Source organism: Triturus cristatus, chromosome 7 (assembly GCF_964204655.1).
Source record: "Triturus cristatus chromosome 7, aTriCri1.1, whole genome shotgun sequence".
Lineage (NCBI taxonomy): Eukaryota > Metazoa > Chordata > Amphibia > Caudata > Salamandridae > Triturus > Triturus cristatus.
Window position 1 is genome coordinate 1,781,645,703 of NC_140590.1, and position 21,867 is coordinate 1,781,667,569.

Genomic DNA, 21,867 nt, shown 5'->3' on the forward strand with positions numbered 1-21,867 from the left:
TCTGAATGGCATACTTTAGCTTGTCTCTAGACTTCAACTCAGAGAAAGAATATGTAATCTTCTATCTGTAATAGATGCTACGTCTATAACGTATAATTTATAAATAGCTCTAACCTTATGTATAATCACTGTTTTATACTTGATCAAACTATCTGTGAGCTATTTTTGAACATTATACAGGTTTATACGATGTTGAGATTTATATGTATATGTATTAAACTGTTGATGGTACAGCTGCCAATCCAAATACCAATGATGACAACAAGGACACTCTGATTGCAATAGCCTGTGAATCTTTGCAATTTTAACACTTGCAATCACCTTGTAACTAAAATGTAGAATATCCGATTTTTGATTCTATTAATAGCCATAAAGGTGAGACATTGAGAACCAATTAGATAGTTGTATTTACAACCTCTGCTACCATGTGACAAACCAACTCCGTCCTGCAGGTACAATGATTACCCTAATTTCAATTTTTTGATGACGCAGTAACCATAAATATGTGCTTATATATACACAACCTCTGTCACTAGGGGTTAAATCAACCTCGTCTTGTGCCCACAATGACTTTCTTGATTTTAACTCCTGGTCACATTGGTTTAACTGGAGGTGCACTGTTTGAGTTTGTGTTCCATGATATAAGTACGTCTAAGAACTATTGAGAATTTATCTTAATAGTTTATCCCATATACTTGGACTACAGGGATCAATTAGTCTAAAACAGAATATCATCAATATACCATCGATACTCTAAAATAATTTGACAAACATACTATATTCTAACGTTGTTGTTGTTAGTATCCCAGTCCAACATGGCCGACACGTACTTCTGCACCGACATACTATATTCTTACACGGTTGATGTTGGTATCCCAGTCCAACATGGCCGACACGGTTTTCTGTACCGACATACCATGTAAACTTACTTACAAGTCCTATCTCTATATCGTCACAATACGTATATTTAAGTCCAAACGATCGCGGCAGTTTCAACGCTCGATGCCGAGATTCACCGTAGATGACTGCTGTGCTCACGCCAGGTTAGTTGTTAGCTCTCGCCTAGCCTTTGCTTTCAATGCTCCTAAATTAGTACAACTCAACCTAATACTATCCAATTTCGCCTTGCAGTAATTTTCGTGGGATTTAAGTAATACGCCCCGTAACGGTGACAACAATTACCATCGCTCGATTTACGCAGCAAGCGATTACAGCGCCATTCATATTGGGCTTAATTCTGTCTGAACCAACAGTCAGACCACTATGAGGTTGGTTTATATCTCTCTCACTTACTACGTGTGAGGCTATTAACAATTGTAACCACAATACACTGAATATTCTCATATTCCTTTTGCAGTGTTTAAATACACGAATGACGTTTTCTGCAGGTGTAACTACACAGTACACCTAATACTTCAACAGTTTGCTTCTAAACAACCGCCAAATTTTAAGGTACTTCGACATACTTTTACCTTTGTGGATAAGTTTCAGTCGCTTAAAAGCACTCAAGACTCACGATATGTTTTCTCTTTACATAGCGTTAAGCGAGAGGTCTTAATTTAAATTTCGATACTAAGAAAGGAAGATATCTACAAATTCCATAATCAATTCAAACCACTACGAGGTAAAATTACTTGCATTAATTAAAAGATGTTTCTCTTGTTTAAAATACATATTGAACCCTTTTGGATTATCACAGTGATTTAATAACAGTCTTTCACATTATTGCGTGTTTAATCTCATAACTTTAAGTGTAATCATGACTAACTTTGTCCTTTATTACAAAACTTTGTCGCGATTTGATCCAAACAAGGCCTCAGGAATTCATAACAACCCACAATTCATTAAGTCTTGAGTATAGGATGAATTATATTCTCTCCTTATAAATATGTCATCTGAATATGTTTTTATGAGTTGAAATATAGAATAAATAGTTAGCTTTGTCCAACCACGAAATGAAACGAGATAAATGTATGGCTTAAATGATTACTGTTAAAGTGCAATATTATGTAGCAAGATGGAGTCTCAATTTAAGTGACCATCTGACTTTGACTAAAGTGTTTCATCGTTGTATCTTGTTTAACAATCTTTAGATACTTAATTGATTGATATAACACTGGCGAAATGTCAGAATTGATTTTCCTTCTTTTGCTGATTATGTCATTCGAATGCGTCATTATGAGTGATGACATAGAATAAACAGTTAGCTCTATTCAATTATGAAATGAAACGAGATGGTTCAAACGATCAGTGTCTAAGTATAGTACAATTGAGTAAGATGGAGTCCTAATACAAGTGACCATTTGACTTTGACTAAAGTGTTTCATCATTTTAGCCTTTCTAACAATCATTGGATGTTTAATTGACTGATACAACATTTCTGAAATGCCAGAATTGATTTTGCTTTATTTTTTTGTCTTAGGTGTGTGTTTTGTATAGTCTATATATTCATTATATACTTTTTAACTTATAGGGGTCAACTTTTAAACTTCTTGTCCTGAAGATGGTCTCACAAATTCACGTATGAAGACCGAAACGTCGACTGTCACACTTCTTTCTAGATAATTGATCATATATCTTTGAAAAAGTGTTTGATATATTGTACAGTGGAGTAATAACTGGATGTATAATCATGTCTCCCCTCTGATATACAACTGTCTTATTTTTATGTACCCTTACTACCATTCACTGATATAAATGAATTTTGTTCCTCACACACCTTTTGTCCACTTTTCATTTCTCTGTATTTTGACTGTATAAATATTCCGAAATTAATGTAAATTTAGATCTGTATACACATTTGACTATTGCATGGTGTATTACCTTCTGGAAACTAAAAGAAAAGATTGATTTCAGTCATAGGTATATATTTATCCTATAAACAAGTTATACAACTAAGTCCTTAATAAATCCCTTGAAGGCACACCCTACCCATACATACTATCTGCCCAAGCCCTCAAGGGTATATTGGGTTATCCATTACACAGATTGTCACTCCCTTCTGTGGCACTTCCCTGTAAGAAAAGAGTAGACAGGGTAGGAGGACGTCCCATTTCCTCCGCAGGCTTTCAGGCAGACTTCTGATCATGCCTTTCAAGGTTTTGTTAAACCTCTCCACCAGACCATTGGTCTGGGGGTGGTAAGGAGTGGTGAACCGGTATGTCACTCCACACTCCTTCCACATCGCCCGCATGTACGCTGACATGAAGTTGGTCCCCCTGTCGGACACAACTTCCTTGGGAAAACCCACTCGGGTAAAGATTCCCATCAGGGCCCTAGCCACAACAGGTGCTGTTATGGTCCTCAGAGGTATTGCCTCTGGGTACCGTGTGGCATGATCCACCAGAACCAGGATAAACCGGTGACCAGCTGACGTTGGCGGATCTAACGGACCCACAATGTCGATGCCCACCCTTACAAAGGGGGTGCTAACGACAGGAAGTGGTTCCAGGGGAGCTTTCAGCTTCACCCCTGTTTTCCCACTGGCTTGGCAAGACACACAGGTCCGGCAGTAGGTATCGGACGACACTTTCATTTGAGGCCAATAAAAGTGTGGGACAAGACGGGCGAAGGTCTTGTCTTGCCCCAGGTGTCCTGCCAAGGGGATCTCGTGAGCCAACTCCAGAAGGAAGGCTCGATAACGTTGAGGGACTACCAAGGCTCGTGACGATCCATGTAGGGGTGCCTTGGGTTCACTGTAGAGGAGGCCATCCTCCCAGTAAACACTGTAGTTCCCTTCAACGTTCCCTGCTGCCTGGGCTGCGGCCTGTCACCTCAGCCCCTCAAGGGTAGGGCACTCCCTCTGGCCCTGGCAGAATTCCTCCCTGGACGGGCCTCCCTCCACGTGCCACTCGGCCGGGATGGGTAGGTCATCCAGTTTGGTAACGTCCCCCTCCGCAGACTCCTGGTCCACCACCTCCGGTGGCCTATCCGTCCTACGGGGTGGGGACGCCGAGGCAGGCTCCTCCTGTCCTCGGTTCTTCCCTTGACTGGCAGCTGGCTGGGCCTTTGTTCCAGGCTCCAGCCGAAATGAACTCCCTCTCCGGGCAGTCGCGGACCTTGTGCTGACACAGGCCCAGTCAGGTGTACCCAGCATCTCAGTATGAGTCCGGTATTCCACCTCCTTCCAAGCATTGTGCTCCATGTCATTCCCCAGTAGACAATCGACTGGCACGGCAGGGCTTACGGCAACTCGAAGTGAACCTGCAACCCCCTCCCATTCAAAGGGAACCTCAGCCACCGGATAGTGGCCGGTTCTGCCGTCAGCCATCGCGGCTGGGTGGAGTACATCGGGTATCACCTGCTCTGGAGACACCAGTTGGCTACGCACCATAGTCATACTGGCTCCTGTGTCTCTCAGAGCCTCCCCTCTTTGGCCGTTGATGGTGACCCACTGCCCATACTTTACGGTATTTGCGGGCACCTGGATCTTAGGAACCATCTCCCGTTCTCCCAGGGACACTAAAGTGACACCCGCCCACTCCCTTCCCTTAGTTAAGGGCATCTCCTCTCCGAGCACTGCACTAGCTACACCGGGGGCCTTTCCTCCAATGGGAGGGGGTGGTCGTTTCAGGCACTTCGCGTCTCCCTTATAGTGTCCAACGCCACCGCACTCGTAGCAATGGACAACCCTTGGCTGCTGACTCTGGCCAGGATTAGGGTTTCTGGGTGGGGTAGCCCTAGGGGTGAATCCTGTTCCTTTTCCTTGGAAATTATTTTGGGGGCCTTTGGAGAACTCCTTTTTCTTTTCCCCTCCCTCTTTCTTCTGGGGGGCGCCCTGTCCGGCCTTTTGAGTATCCCCTCCAGTCCCCCTTGTGGACACCCGGGTACTAGCCCAAATGTCCGCCTCTTCAGCAAGCTTCCGGGGATTGGTCAGCTTGCTATCCACCAGGTGTTGACGCAGTTCAGGGAAACATTTTTCAAGCAGGTGTTCCTTCAGTACTAAGTCAAACAACCCCTCGTAGTTCCTCACTTCACTGCCCTGAATCCAACCCTCTAGTGCCTTCTTTGCATAGTCCAGGAAGTCCACCCAATTCTGTGTGCCCAGTTTGTGACTACCCCGGAACTTCTGTCTGTACTTTTCGGGTGTTAGTCCAAACTTTCTTATGAGCGCCAGTTTCATGGTGGGGTAGTGGGTCTGCTCATCCTCCTCGAGGGCCAATAAAGCATCCCTACCAGCTGGAGGCATGTACTTGTACAATCCCCCTCCCCAGTACTTCTCTGGAACCCCATGGGCCCTTAACGAGACCTCATAGGCCGCTAGCCACTTGGCGATATCGTCGCCCACCCCATAGCTAGCTACTATGTCCTTTGGCAGGTAGGGTTTGGGTTCCCTGGTGTACTCTCGTTCTTCGCTGCCACCGTTACAGGGTGTGCCCCGATTCTCAGGATCTGAAGATCTATCTCTTTCAGCCTTATCTCATGAGCCATCCTCTGTTCCTCCTTCTCTTTCTCCAGCCTTGCTAAGTCCCATGTGAGCTGTCTTTTCTCCCTCCGGTCTGTTAACTCCACGTCAGACAAGCCACCGCTAGAGGCACTGCTGCCCTTCCTAGAAGGTGTCCTGGGCCCCGCTGACAGGTTCCCCACCTCTGGTTGGTACAAACCAGCTCCCTCACTGTCGGGCTCTCTATCCCTGTCCTCCTCCTCAGCCTTGCTTTCTCGTCGTGCCTCCCCCCAAGCCCTCAAGCTGGTTTGGAGTGCACCCTTCTTTGCTCCTGGGGGACAATACACCCCCTCCCGCTGACAAAACTCCCTGAGTTGGGCCACAGTGTACGTTTCTAAATTTTCCAGTACAAACTCCATCTTGCCCACTCAGGTCAGAGGACAGTTATGTGCAGTAACTATGCAAGGGGGTACCTTTAATAATACCTCCTCCCACCACCAGAGTAAATTTGGAAAAACAAAACTCACAATTAGGAAGGCTGCTTTGAGAAAACTCCCGGTGTAGGCCTATGGACTACCCACAGTTATTGTTGAGTATACGTAGGCACAGCTCTATCCCACCACTGAACACCAATCATGTTAGAAAAACACACTCCCACACCGGAAGAGTGGTCATGTGTTCTTCCGGACACACTGTGGTAGCTTGGCTCGAGTGGTCAGGAATCAGGCACCGTGCTAAGCATACGTCATACCCATACAATAACCATGCGTGCATCCGTTCCAAAAACGACTCTACACCGTAAAAATTATGAAAATATCTCTCTTTATCTTCTTTTTCTCTTAGTTGCTGATTAGAAAAATAATAACACAATCACAATATACAAGGCTTTTTAAATAGTGCAGGTCAAATAAATACTGTCTTAATGATTCAATAAATAGGGGTGATCATAAATAATTAAGGCATAAATATAAGTGCAATACATACAGGCAATTAAATATTGTGAGGCAATAAATACTGCAAACCAATAAATATTGTGCGACAATAAATACTGTGGAACAATAAATACAGTGAAGCACTAAATAGGTTAAATACAATAAATACAGTGCTCTCAATGAATAATTAAAAGCTGACAGTGACACTCATAGAATCAGATCACATTTAGATTTCTATGGGCTGATTTGGCCCAGGCACAGCTTGTGGCTAGGTGGATGGCTTGAGGGTGTCTACTCCCTGGTTTGGACAAGGCTGAGGCCTAAACTGAGGTAGATCAAGGGGGGATTCTAGGGATCTGGCTCTCCCACTCTACACAACCCCTCTGAATTAGTCTCAGCTCACCCCTGGCACAGTCAAGCTGGTTCCAGCACCTCTCTAGCCCCTAGAGTAGTCTCTCAGGATTCCACAGGGCCTTAGGCGCCCTCTATTCCACTTACTGCCCTTTTTCTGAAACTCCGACGCCGCTGGAGTCGTGTCGACGCCGTGAGGCGGTTCCGGTTCGATGTCGGCGGCCTCGGCGCAATGTCAGTTCTTGACGATGCCGGTAGGCGGTTCCGGTTCGATGTCGGCGGCCTCGGCTCGATCTCGACCTCCGGTTCGATGGCGTCGGGCTGTCTTGGCTCGATGTCGACTTCGGGCGGCTCCGGTCCGATGGCGACCTCAGATTCGATGACGTCGGCCGGCCTTGGCTCGATGTCGACTTCCGGCGGCTCCGGAGTGCGATCCCCACTCCCGACCTCCGGTGCTCCTCTCCTCAGGTTTCCGGCGACTCCGGAGTGCGACCTCCACTCCCGACCTCCGGCACGATTCTCCTCAGGTTCCGACGACTCCGGAGTGCGATCTCCACTCCCGACCTCCGGCACGCTTCACCTCGGTCTCCGGCGACTCCGGAGGGCGGACTTCACTCCCCCGTCGACGCCGCTCACTCGACCTCGGGTGACTTCCTCCTCGACCTCTGGTACTCTCCACGACCTCCGTCGGCGCCCTCTCTCGACCTCTGGCGGCTCCGCGTACGACATCTGCTTCTCCAGTCAGCGCCGCTTCTCCACCTCGGGCTCCAGGTCTCAGGCTTCTCGACGTCGGACTCCAGGGAAACCAGTATCCAGGTCAGGATCTTGCTGTTCTTGGATTCTAAGGCCTGTTCCTGCTGTCCAGGTCCTTAAGATGGTTTTTCTTGCTTCTTCCCACACAGGGCTCCAGGCTGGGCTCAGTCAGTAGGGACTAGTATCAAGGGTGGGTTTATGGACCCCACTCCAGGCACAAGTTTCCACCCCTGCTGCTTCACTCCTTCCTCCTTCAGGTTTCTGCTGCTCTCTCTTCACCAGTCAGGTGCCAACTGCCAGCTCCAACTGTCAACTCTGGCTTAGCTTCCCAACATTCCAAACCGCCTCCAACTGTCACAGGGTTCCAGAATGTTGCAGAAGGTTCTAGTAGGTTCCAGTGGGTGCTGATGATGTCACAGGTGGCCACCATTTTGTGCTCCAGGCCCTCAGACAGAAGTTCCAGGGGTAGATAAAATGGCTCCCTGAATCTGCATCAATACGAAAAAGTCTGGTGGTTCCCAAAAAGGAAAAATACTAACAGGGTTTGAGGCAAAAGTGGGACAAAATAAATAATGATGAGGAGGGACCACCCAAAGGGCTGACAGGTCTAACACCTGGGTTCAAGGAAGGCAGATCCAATCCTCCTTCTTCAGTCAGCGGGCAAGACAGCTCCTCTCCCTCCGACAGAATGGCAGTCCTTCTTCTAAATCTTCCACAGTGTTCTGATGTGGGGTCTGAGACTGCCACCTTTTATCTCTGCTGCCCTGTTTTGTGTGGGGACAACCGCTAGCCCACACTTTTACTAGTTCTGACCAGTCCCTTGTCCTTCTTTGGCTTGCCTTCTGACTGTCTCAGGTTACAAACACAAGAGCAGGTCTGTTGTCAGGGTCCTTTGTGTGTTCTGTATGCATGGCTATTTGAAATGTAATCGAGGCTGGGTGCAAATCTTCTCCCTGCCATCCTCCCAGGATGGACCATCCTGTCTACAACTAAGCCCCTTGTGTCCCCATGTCTGAAAGGAATCAACCGCTAACTACAGGAGAGACAGTCACAAACATGTGACCCTGGCTGCTGGCAGAAAGGCAGTGTCTTGTTGGTGAGCATGAGCAAGGAAAATCAACCTCCTAGTGAGATTTCTCAATGCGGTCAGTTTTCTCAATGCAAGTCACGTATGCTTGCGATCGCTCGTGTTCAGCAACTTTCTGCTCACATTGAGAAAGCTGCAGCTCGAATAGAAAATCTACCTGAGCAGCAGAAAGAAAGCAGCGTCCACTTGCGCAGCACATGGTGCCATTTGCAATGATTTTCCAGCACAGGACAATCACCCAGCACTGAAAATCACAACAAACAGCATGACCCTAACGCTCTCCTCTGCTTGCAGAATTCTGCGTAGTGTGGCATAGCTCTTTTATCACTTACGCGGAACTCCGCAGACTCAGCCTTAAAGTCCGGAGAGAAAGTGAGTACCAGCAGACATGACTATCTGCTCTCCTCCTGAAGGGCATCTCGAGCGGGTATGGAATATGGTCCTGGAACAAACCCCTTCAATGAGATGCTGGGTGGTCTCACCAGCAGCAGAAGCCAAGCTGACAAGCCTCAAAAAATCAACCAAGGTCTGTGGAGCAGAAAGCTTTAATGCCCCTCACCCAGGGGAGAAGCAAAGGCTGCTCGGCACATGTGCCAATACTTGGTTGCAAGTTTATTTCAATTAAACACTGGGCTTTAAAAAGTCACACATCAATGATAAAATATGAGACAATAAAACACGGCCTGAAGGAGAATGAATATGCGCTGTAAAGAATCATGCCTGTCTAATATAATTGCATTTGGGAAATGTCACACACAGGCATTTCAGAATCAGGCTGTTCTCAACAGTCATATGTTAGGGTCATCATTTTACAAATAAGACATGTTCATGTCAAAGAAATAAAACACCACAGATGCTGGTTCAATGAAGATTGGCAAACATTAGCTTATCCTGTGCAGATGAAACAGTTTGTCAATTTTCTTCAAATTAACACTGAGACAAGCAGCATGTGATTCCTACCCTGCCAAGCAACAAACGTTCCCAATTCACCAGCCTTGAAGTGTAGTGGCTGCAATTGGTAGAGCATTAAACAGAACAGACTCACTCCATTAATCTCTGAGTTCAGGGATTTAAACCCTCTATAAAGAATTGAACATATAACAGCTCAAACTTTGCAGTTCTACATCAACAGTTTAATAGATCCTCATGCAAAAATGTATTTTTTTAATTCTTCATATGGAAATAGAAAACAACTTACATTAGAATGAAACACTAGATTATACTGAAGTGTTTCCTTTGTTGCCTTTTGTACCAATGCAACATTATTAGGGGTCCAGGTTATGGAGTTCAACGCACTTTGATTCCTACAAAGAAAAGACAGATTGGTTAAAAAGGCCATTTTGTTTCCTATATCACTTCTATTAAGAATACCCAAATGATGGTGAAATGAACTACCAGGAGCTTTCAAACAAAGTCCCCAAGAGGGGGGCAAAGTGTCCTGAAGTCCTACAGCACTTGGCGTTGTCTCTCTTCACTGAGGCTAACAGCGCACATCAAAGGTGGACCAATCCCTCTGAAACTATCCATTCAATATGGAGGTAACTGAGGGGTGGGCAGAGGCAGTGCCCCCTACCTCTGACCTGCTCTTTTTTTTACCTCAGAGTCTGCCCTCAGGTCTAAGGGGTCACAAAGACAGAAGAAGGACTCTAACCAGGGTTCGACAATGTGCTACCCCTGATGAGAGGCTACAGAAAGCACACATGGCGAAGCCTGTAACGTCACTGGTGGTTAATGATGTCATTTCCACTATCCCTGGTGATTTATAATGTAGCAAACAGCCCAGGTGTTCTGCCATTCATGGCCTTTGGACCTGTAACAATACTTTAACCATGGATTTGTCACTCATTTTAACTGTTTTACACAAGGTTCAATTACTAATATGTAAGAAGTCTAAAACATTTTCCTCCTTGTTCAATCTTTCTAAGCACTTCCACTGCCTCACCTACTCATTTATTTTAGTAAATAAGGGTTGGTCCACTAATTGCTTCAAATATTTCCATACGACCTCTAGATACAAGCAGCAGCACACACTATCTGGCTTCATCATGAACGTCAGTACGACCGGACAAGTGGGATATGTCACTGGAAGGCACTACAGGTATCTTTTAGAGTTTGGCAGACAGGGCACGCCACCACAACCGAGGCAGAGTTCTGTGTCCATCAACCTGATGGTCCCCTTGCTCTATTTAGAGTTAGAAGAATCTTCAGATTACTGCTGTTGTTACAGCCGATGTCTCCTCTGGTTAAAACCTTACACTAATGGTGTGTATCAGAATGCCCACCCTACTTAGAACAGACAGAACTTTTCTTTTTGTACAACCAGTGAAACCCTGGCAGATCTAAACAGAAAAAATAACATCCACACATTTAGAGAAAGCACTCATTTGCCAATGTCATCATTGTTTTGGTTTTCGAAAACAAGTTCTGCTTTGGGAGTTTGTTTTAGTAAAACAAAAATGTTGGCAGAATGGCAGTATGAAACATGGCATCCACTCAGCAAACGGTCAGCGCCTTCAGAGGAGCTACCACGGCAGCAACTGCTTTAAAGGAACATGGGACTCTACCAGGTCTGCAGAGATTTCTAGATATGGTGTGCAGGGCCTATGTCTATTTGAAAAATGTAAAAAAGACTGATTATGAAATTTACTCAAGGCAACAAGTAAGGTCACTTTCTGATGATCAGTTTGGAGTGATAGTTTGATGAGACTGAAGAACAATGGGGCATATCAACAAGGGCCTTATCTCCACTTTTTTGGCTTTAAAAGTCAAAAAAGCGCAGATAAAACTATCGTCCTATTTACAAGTGCGTGTTAACATGTGTTAGCGCATGTTAGCACCCGTTTTCCCGACGCCTCGCTTTGCATCTCTAATGAGATGCAAAGTGGGGGTCACTGGGCAGTACTGCATGTAAATTATAGCTGATGTGCACATCGCGATATTTATAAGGAGGCCCACGCATTTTAGCAGATGTTAGTTTTTGTCAAAAACCACGGTTTTTGCCAAAAACTAACGTCTGCTAAAATGCTAACTTACGTATACTTAACATTGGGGGTGGATTATGCTGATACGACCACAGGGTCGTATCAGCAAGGTTATCGCTGTTTTCCATGGAACATCGCTGGAAAACCAGCGATGTTCCATGGAAAACACCGCTATCGCTGGAATAATTATCGCCATTGCGCTATGTGTTATTAATACAGCGCTATCATGGTGATAATTTCCAGTGATAGTCGGCGAAAAAAAAATCACGCTAAGCGCAGCCAGCGATAATTATCGCTGCCGCTTGATAATATGCCCCAATATTTTTACCTTTGTAGCCACCTGGTGGATACTCTACCTAACCAGAGATTCTTTAGCTTGCAAGTTTCTCCACAAGCTCTGCACTGCATCTGAAACATTTCAGCAATTACTCCCACACGTGGGTAGATGGTATTATCAGACTGCACAGTGGTTTTGCACTGCCTTCAGAAGCGATGGCATTGAGACATATATAGATGTCAACCCTACACACTGACATCAATTTTCTTTTGATACTCTTGTGAGCCTTTTGGCGTGGATCTATTAGGACAGATTACAGACGTGACAGATTGGAGGAACTAACTTGGGGCCTTTATGGGAACATAAAAGCCCACATAAAAGCCCACTCCACAGAGCCCACTCCACTGGGTGGGAGATGAGCAATCTGCAGTTGGAAAAAGAATCCATTAGAAAGAATGTTACTGAAGGTAAGTAATCTGTTATTTTGACAGATACTTCTACCTGCAGATTCCTCACTCTGTGAATAGATATGAAAGTAGTACATCACAGATGGTGAAGGATCTGAGGGATGGGCCTTTAACCAGTTCTGCAGGACTGAGGGGAAAAATGCACCTATTTACGGACATGAGAGTCGAGACAGTGGGGGGTAAATGTGTTGACAGATGCACAATTAGAAGCCTGGCATATGTTCCCCACCGGAACACCGCTCCCCAGTGACCGGTAGTGGTAGCCTTGGTTGTTGAGGAATGGGACAAAATACCCCCAGGAAGTTCCTTCTTTGTCAAGGCACAACACATTTTTATGCACAGATTGATCCATTTTGGAAAGGTTTGCTTCAAAATGGCCCTTCCTTTCCTAGTACCACGGTCTCCAGCAAATGCTAGTCATCCACCCTTAACACCATAGTCAGATTTATGTAGAAACTAAAGGCCCTCTTCAAATCCAACCGATGAAGCCTTCTAACCTCTTTAGCAGGATGTGGAAGAGAAAAAAGCTAGAAAGTGTGATAGACTCCCACACGTAGAAGGGCCACACTACTGTTGGCAGAAAGAAGCCGAAGTTCAAAGCACCAATTTGTCAGGAAAGATTGGGATATGTGGTGGGTGTACTGACATCACCTATAGCTCACTTACATGGAACACAGACGTCTTTGCAATAAGGAAAGCATTCATTTTTGTTTAAATCTTTTTATTAAAATGTGTGCACATTTTTTTATAAAACATACAGTCAGAGCAGCGTTCGTGCATCATTTGGAAAAAGAAATAAAGATGATTGCCAAAACGATGCCCAACATTAACAGGAAAGACAGATGTGTATATTATGGCGAGAACATCGAAACATGAGTCAATATCCCTAGACAGGGTGGAGCAGTGTTGGTAAGTCACACCACTGGGTGACATGCAAATGATAAAGGTATAGTGCAATTCGAACCCAACTGGGGACATAGGGTACAACAAAATGAGCCCAACATAAGCCAAGGAAGTGAAAGGGGGAGTCGCTTGAGACCTGCTGCTGCATCAAAGGTAGCCAGGGGGCCAAAGCTGTCAGAGACTGGTGATAATGAAGTTCTGGACCCGAGGGGCTATGTCAGCATGGACGTCAGTACTACTCATTACTTGCGCCAGCTGGGGGCGTACCCTGATTCCCGTCCCCAGGTAACATGTTCGCGTCCCCTGTGTGAGTGATCATTTCCTGGAGCTTGGAAACCACTGAGGCGCTAGGGGAAATATACAAACGCCAAGTAGGTCCTCTCTATGCAGCGCCACTACCTCCGACCTTGCCCAATTAAGCAGGGATCGGCACCAAGCAAGGGGGTGAGGTGACAGAGGGGACTTCCATCACTTGGTGATCAATCGTTTGGCCGTTATTATGCCCAGATCTAGAAGCCGTGTGGGGGCTCTATAGTTTTTGTTTCTGCTAAAGAGGTGCAGTACATGGGCTTGCCAATTAGGGGCAATGACTCGGGTGGAGCAAGTTGTAAGAGTGGTTGTCACAGTGTTCCAGTAGTCCGTCAAGACCGGACAACACCAGAGTATGTGGACGACGTCGGCATCTAATTGCCGGCAACGGGGCCAAGCCGCGTCTGTGCAAAGGAAATATCTATCGATTTGAGCTGGAGTAAGGTAAGCCCGATGCAATTTAAAGAATTGGATTTGTTTGAACCGTTGATTACGGGGGACGTAGGTCAGGACGCCCCAGACTACAGTCCATTCTCTATCTGTAAATGCCCTCCCAAGGGCCCTCTCCTAATGATGTCGAAGCCGAGTGAGGTCCACCTCCGTGTGTTGCCGGAGAGAAGATACAAACCAGCGCGTTAGGTGCCCTCCTGTCCCCATCACATGGAGGTATTGCAAAGCGGGGTGTTTGGGAGGTTCCTGAGTGATTGTACCCATTTATTTGATAAAGAAGCTATGATTGTCCTATGCAGTAGAAACTGCCCAGGATGCAGGTTCCCCTCTGCTTTGAGTTCCTGGTAAGGGATGAGAGTGCCATCTTGGAAATGGTCTCCTACGTCCTGTATTCCCTCCGAGGCCCAGAGAACAGCTGTGCATAGGCTAAAAAAAAGTGTATATCAATAAAGTGAAAACCAAGTTAAGATCCGACTGTGACATAATTGAAGGTGCAGGAGTAAGCATGTAAGTATGGCCTTTCAAGAGCCACATCACAATAATGACTTAAACAACAAAGCTTGGTGAAACAAATGAAAAAAGGACTAAAGGGGTTGCAAATAACATTTAACTATGCTCACAGCAAGCCTTGCTGGGCATTCAACAAAACAAACAACAACACATCAGATAATTTGGCCTGAAGTGGGTCAGTCTGATGGTCCTCACATCAGGCGTCATGTTTGCCCGGAGGCAAGAATACATTGATTTAGTTCATGAGTTCCAAGCCGCCAAAAAAATGTCCACTAGTTCTGAGGGCAGATCTGAACAACTGACTTGGCTCTAAACAAGGGGGTGTAGGTTGTGAAGGTTTGAGTGTAGAAAACTGATTTACTGCTGAGACAGAACATCCTCCTGAAGAGGTAGATGGAGAGGAGGTGAAAGTTGCAGGCTCCGAAGACAGGAGTACCAGTCTCTAGGCTTAATACAGAGCAGTCAAAATGAGGTGAACTTGGTCTCTCCTGACCTTCAGAACTCAGGAAAGAAGAAGCAGCAGTGGTAAATAATGCAGATTGGATGTGTATCCCAGGGAGCTTTGAGACAGAAACTCTAGTGTGCAGGAAGCATGACAATAGGTTCTCTGCAGTAGCACAAAATCGATGCAAGGCAGTCCCCACTGAAGAAAGAGATGATTAGAAACACTTTCTGGTGCACATGTCATTCATGGACCACCAGAAGATGTCTGCTTAGCTCGTCCACTGTTGCATTTAAATAACCCACCAAATTATAAGCAGGCAGAGAGTTCCCTTGGCGAATGAGCCACAGCCAGAGACTTAGGGCCTTATTCCGAGTACGGCAGTCCCAGGACTGATGTACTCGCGGTGGCGGTCACTACCGTATTATAACAGTGTTGGTGTGACCGCCGCAAGATCGCTGTCCCGCTGGGATCAAATATCCTGCTGCAGCGGCAGTCTGCCAAGGGCCTGAATATGCTGGTGGCGCTGATGCTGGCACTGCCAAGCATATAACGAGCTGCATTTCCACCACCCAATTCATGGTGGGTACCCTGCTATGAAAAGGGTGGTGGAAATGAAGGTGAGGGGGTTCTAAAAGGGCCCCGGCTGAATCTGGCCACGGGCCACATGTTTTGTCCTCACCCTTAAATTGCACCTGTGTTCCTGCACAGTGTGACTTGCACAATATGGTGCATGCCACACCATGCAGGAATGTGCTACAGGCTCTCTCATGGTGGCGTATGCTGTTTAGCCTCTCCTATGAGCCTAACATACCAGCCGCCGTGAGACTGCCACCATACTGCACCACCCACCCTCAATTTAAATCATAATCACCACAGGCTTGGCGGTTTTTCTGGTACTGCCGCGGAGGCAGTCCCAGAGAAAGACAGTCAAACTCGTAATTATACCTTTAGTGCTTCCTGGCACATTGCTGTTGACCCAGTACCAACCTGCTTGTTGCAGTACCAGTGGCGGTTTTGCAGTCTGTCAGGAACTGTCACTGTTTAATTTGGATGAATGGGAGAAAAGTCTTTAGGGCTAAATAAATAGCTTATAAACTGGAAGTCATTCAACTCAAGCACAAACTGAAGGAAAGTTCTGGAAAACTAAAGGATGGACACATGAAAAGATGCATCCCCCTGGATGCAGGGCGAAGACTTTGTCCATCCAAGCCACATGTTTAGCATGCCATTCCAAAGGAATGTGTTCAAGAATCAAAGATCTAGAATCAGTATGAGCCTGATATCTTTCTCAGGCATTCGGAAGTAGAGGGAGGAACATCTTGTGCCCTTCTCCACCTCTGGGACAGTCTGTGGCTGCCTTGTCCAGCAGTGAACTTCTTGGGAGAGAACAAAAGTATGATCTGCTGAATTCAGGAGAACAGCAGGGGGAAATATAGGAACAGAAGAGTATAACCATGTTGAATAACCTGTGGAACTCACTGGCCTTAGGTAATTCCAAGCCAGTCAAGTAGAAAAAGCATATGCTGTAGTTATGGCAGGTGTCAAGGAAGAAATAAATTAGTGTTCCTGCTCACGGCTATGGCCTTTACCACCACTACATCAAGTGGTGGCATGAAAAGGCTGTGTAGATTGTTGCACAGGCTGCAAAGACTGCATTTGGCAATAAGCAAGGTCTCCTCTGTATTTCCAGTATTGTTTGTGGAACGGACGGTCTGGAGACAGCACGGCCAACATATGGGATTATCACACAGATCTCCTTAAAGCACTAGAGGGCAGAATTGACATTCACTCTAAAGGCCATTTTACAGGCAGATTATAATGCAGGGTTGTTTAACATGAGAAAATGAGAGAGACCAGATGAATGTAGGATGACCTGTCTATGTGGCACACAATTTAGGAAGCCAGCAATGAGAGACCTCCTAGGTCCCTCTAGAATAGTGCTTATTGGAATAGTAAAGTTTCTTAGACTTAAATAGAAAATTATAAATTGGGACTGTTTTGTGATTAAAAAGGTCTGCAGAGGTTTAGCTAGCAGAGTCTCGATAGTCAAGGCACAGCATTTGATTACAATATTGTTTGCGGTGGTGCTGGCAGTGCATCTTTGGGCCTACTTTTCTAAATTGGTTTAGGGGTTTTATTTTCTTTAGTTGTGATATGCCAGCCTAGTGCTTTGTATCCATTCTATTCACAGGGGATGACGACAGCTGGAGTTTTTGGGAATAATTGTTTGAAAGGCGTGTCTGTAAACTGATAGAGAGGTAGAAGTCCTGGTTCATACATGGGTGAGCTGGCACCTTTTTGCACTTCTATTGGTTACCAGATTATCTAGCTTTGGCTTCAGCTGGGATGACGAGTGTGAGTGTCTGATCAACATCATGTCTAGGTCAACTCGGGTGCAGATACACCTTTATGTCCAGAATCAGTTCCTAATATAGGTTGCTTATCTTGACTGCTCTAGAAGGGAGTTCATTGAGCCTCAGGAAGTTTCAGGACGGTTGTATGAAGGAACAATGCTGTGAAATAGTCAGCATGCCTTTACCACGCATTTTTTACCCTGCATGTTTTTGGATCGCATATGCTCTTACAACGTATGCCTTTGCCACGCATTGTATATATATATATATATATATATATATATATATATATATATATATATATATATTATCTACTGGCGGTCGTTATAGTTAGGATCGTGTTTCCATAGGAAATCTCAAAATTCTATTTTGAATAACTTTGGCGCCGGTTGACGAATCCTCGCAAAATTTTCAAAACTAATGGGGCGCTCCGTTCAGCTCCTACCCCAAAAGTCTTGGGGTGATTCATCAAGCGGGGGCCGAGAAAAAAGGGGGGTCCCAAAACGCGTTTTCCCCATGCATTTTTCCATAGGACCTTTAGTCGAAGGTACAGCCCGAACGGCTGAACAGAATTCCTTGAAATTTGGCAGAGAGGTAGTCCTCAGGTCAGGGAAGTGCCTTTTGCAGGTCTGGTGTAAATCTGTTCAGTATTTCCTGAGAAAATTGCATTTAAAAGAATATAAAAATCTATAGGCGCGCACCGTGCGTGCACGTTGCCGTGCGTGAGCGAAATTCTGATTGATTGTTAGATGTCAGTAAACATTCGAATCGGTCGAAATCAGGAAGTGTCGCCATTTTGTCTGTCGCACTGAAAAGGAAAGGTGGAGAACGTGAGAAGGGGCAGGGTAGAGAGTTACTGACCCCCTAGCCTTTGTCAGGGGGTCCATGAAGGACCCCGAAGGGTGAAAAAAACATTTTATTTTATTTTTAAAAATCGCGGGGTGCGCGCTCCATGAGCGCACGGTGAAAAACCCTAAAAACACAAAAAAACCATATAAGAACGTGAAAAGGGGGCAGGGTAGAGTTCCTGATCCCCTAGCCTTTGTGAGGAGCTCTCAGAAGGATCCGGAAGTGTGAAAAAAAAAGTTTTATTTTTTTTCAAAAATTCGCGAGGTGCGCGCACCGTGCGCGCATGGTACGCGGACGGTAAAAAAATTGAAAAAAAAAGTAGAATGAAAAATCAAGTTTAAGTGTTCAGATGGTAGGTGGCTCTGAAAGGAACCATTGTGTTGATAGAGGAACAGAGGGACAAAAAGGAAAAAATTATGGAGGGGTGCAAGTGTGCTGCCATATCCTCTCCTCTATTAGGTTGATACTGGTTTCACCAATACAGAGTAGAGCATGGCAGGCATTGCACCGTATCTGCACTCTGTGAAAAAGAGGGCGCAGATCCAGAGGTCCAGAAGAAGGTGAAGGTGCCGGCGCAGAAGATGTGCTCGGCTGTACTGCTGGTGCCGGCGCAGAAGATGTGCTCGGCTGAGCTGCTGGAGGGTTGTCTCTTGCAGCTCAAGTACACTCCCGTGCATAATCGACACGATGCAGTTTTTTGAAGTGTCTAATCATAGAAAAAATACTGAAAGAGTATTTTTTCGTAGGGTCTCCCCTAGATAAAACAACTCCACAAAGAATGCAGGTGACCTTAGGAGCATTCACCTTTTTCTGGCCCTCTGGAAATGTAAAATATCTCCATATAAAAGAATCCTTCTGTTTCCTGTGTCTCTGTGGCACAGAGGTCTCCTCCTCACTGCTAGAAGATGAGTGCTGCTCTGCCATTGTATCCCAAAAACAGATCAGCTCCTTCTCCCAGGCAATCAGAAGAGAAAGTGAGGGAATGGGTGTGGTGTTGGAAGATTCTGGAAGTGAAACTACTATGAACCAATGAAAAGTGTTGTTTCTTAATCACATGACTTGCCGTGCGCGCTCCGTGCGCGCACGGTGCACGCACGGAGCACGTGCGCATGCGTGTACGGAGCACGCGCGCATGCGCGAACGGATTACGCGCACATGCGCGTACGGAGCACGCGCGCATGCGCGTATGTAGCGCGCGGAGCACTCGCGCGCGGAGCACGCACGACGTACGCATGCGTACGTGGGGCACATACGCATGCGTACACGGAGCACGTATGCATGCGTACAGCGTGCGCACACCGAGCGCGTACGATGACGGTGCTTGCACCGTGCGCGCACGGTGAAAAACCCTTAAAAAAAAAAAAGAAAATATTAAAGTGTTTATAAGTTTATAGAAGATATTAACTATGCTATTCAACTTTATCCAAATTCAAAAAAAAAAAGCTGAGCTATTCCAAATTACAGGATACAGCCAATCTATAACTATATACATAGGTAACTTATTGTAAAATAAATATATAAAAAATATAATAATACATTCATAAATTAGCATTTAAAAAAAAGTTGAAATTCACTGAAAAAACCATAGGTTTCACACACGTTATAGTTAGAAATTAGCATTTAAAAAACCTTGCAAATTCACTTAAAAAACCATAGGTTTCACACATGTTATAGTTAGCTGGACATTTCACTCGTAAAAAACCAATGAAATTCCACCGTTATAGTTAGTTCAGGTAACTATAACTCACGCGACCGCAATCCAGTGCTGATGACGTCACATATTACATCACTGATGACATCATGCAGTGAAAATGTGTCTTTCTGTAAAATAAATATTTTTATATATGTACATCTTGGAAGAATAAATGGGGAAATAAGTGTCTAAAAACAGTGATGTAATATGTGACGTCATCAGCACTGGATTGCGGTCGCGTGAGTTATAGTTACCTGAACTAACTATAACGGTGAAATTTCATTGGTTTTTTACGAGTGAAATGTCCAGCTAACTATAACATGTGTGAAACCTATGGTTTTTTAAGTGAATATATATATATATACATATATTTATATCAAACACCACACTCCCTTGATTTTTCGGCAGAAAGTCGAGCACACGTAGGTTGTCAGGCAAGAGCTGCTCTTTATTCAGACCTTCGGCATGACGCGTTTCGTTAATACAAACTTCCTCAGATGCCGATAATCACAGCTGATTCTCCCGCCCACCTTTCAAAACAACGAAGCCCTTCTGCGATTGGCTGAGGCATTGCGGTCAAAGTAAAACATGGAGTGACTCGAACTCATCCGTGTAAGTCCGTGTGGAGCAGACACCTATCGTAAGTACTGGCCCCAGTGGGCGGTGTCTGCTCCTTCCCCATGCTCGCCCCTTGATGTTATGGTGGGTGGTGTGCAGCTCCCCTGATTCCTCACCTCACCGCTACAGTCCTGAGATGAAACCTATTTGTACCGCCTAAGTAAGCGGCAGCCTCCCACGAAGTCGCAGTCCATCATCGATGGTTTAGGCACAGATTCCAGGTAAGCGGGGTTCCAGCGTTACCAAAAAGTCTTTAGTACACCAAAAGTTGCCACCAAAACCGCCGGAACTCTTTAAAGGTGGGTACTCGTAAGAGTGCTGATGGCCGCACCCAAATATCAAACACCACACTCCCTTGCTTTTTCGGCAGAAAGTCGAGCACACTTAGGTTGTCAGGCAAGAGCTGCTCTTTATTCAGACCTTCGGCATGACGCGTTTCGTTAATACAAACTTCCTCAGATGCCGATAGTCACAGCTGATTCTCCCGCCCACCTTTCAAAACAACGAAGCCCTTCTGCGATTGGTTAAGGCATCGCGGTCAAAGTAAAACATGGAGTGACTCGAACTCATCCGTGTAAGTCCGTGTGGAGCAGACACCTATCGTAAGTACTGGCCCCAGTGGGCGGTGTCTGCTCCTTCCCCATGCTCGCCCCTTGATGTTATGGTGGGTGGTGTGCAGCTCCCCTGATTCCTCACCTGACCGCTACAGTCCTGAAATGAAACCTATTTGTACCGCCTAAGTAAGCGGCAGCCTCCCACGAAGTCGCAGTCCATCATTGATGGTTTAGGCACAGATTCCAGGTAAGCGGGGTTCCAGCGTTGCCAAAAAGTCTTTAGTACACCAAAAGTTGCCACCAAAACCGCCGGAACTCTTTAAAGGTGGGTACTCGTAAGAGTGCTGATGGCCGCACCCAAATATCAAACACCACACTCCCTTGCTTTTTCGGCAGAAAGTCGAGCACACTTAGGTTGTCAGGCAAGAGCTGCTCTTTATTCAGACCTTCGGCATGACGCGTTTCGTTAATACAAACTTCCTCAGATGCCGATAGTCACAGCTGATTCTCCCGCCCACCTTTCAAAACAACGAAGCCCTTCTGCGATTGGCTAAGGCATCGCGGTCAAAGTAAAACATGGAGTGACTCGAACTCATCCGTGTAAGTCCGTGTGGAGCAGACACCTATCGTAAGTACTGGCCCCAGTGGGCGGTGTCTGCTCCTTCCCCATGCTCGCCCCTTGATGTTATGGTGGGTGGTGTGCAGCTCCCCTGATTCCTCACCTCACCGCTACAGTCCTGAGATGAAACCTATTTGTACCGCCTAAGTAAGCGGCAGCCTCCCACGAAGTCGCAGTCCATCATTGATGGTTTAGGCACAGATTCCAGGTAAGCGGGGTTCCAGCGTTGCCAAAAAGTCTTTAGTACACCAAAAGTTGCCACCAAAACCGCCGGAAATCTTTAAAGGTGGGTACTCGTAAGAGTGCTGATGGCCGCACCCAAATATATAACA

The 21,867-nt window shown here is 45.8% G+C and overlaps 1 protein-coding gene across 1 annotated transcript in view; it reads right to left on the reverse strand.

Annotated features, from left to right (window-relative positions):
- LOC146813096 (putative DBH-like monooxygenase protein 2) overlaps positions 1 to 21,867 on the reverse strand; it is a 334,342-nt gene that overhangs the window by 48,104 nt on the left and 264,371 nt on the right. Inside the window, exon 12 of the mRNA XM_085620074.1 lies at positions 9,705 to 9,810. Coding sequence (XP_085476200.1) covers positions 9,705 to 9,810 — 106 coding nt within the window. The remainder of the gene's footprint in view (positions 1 to 9,704; positions 9,811 to 21,867) is intronic.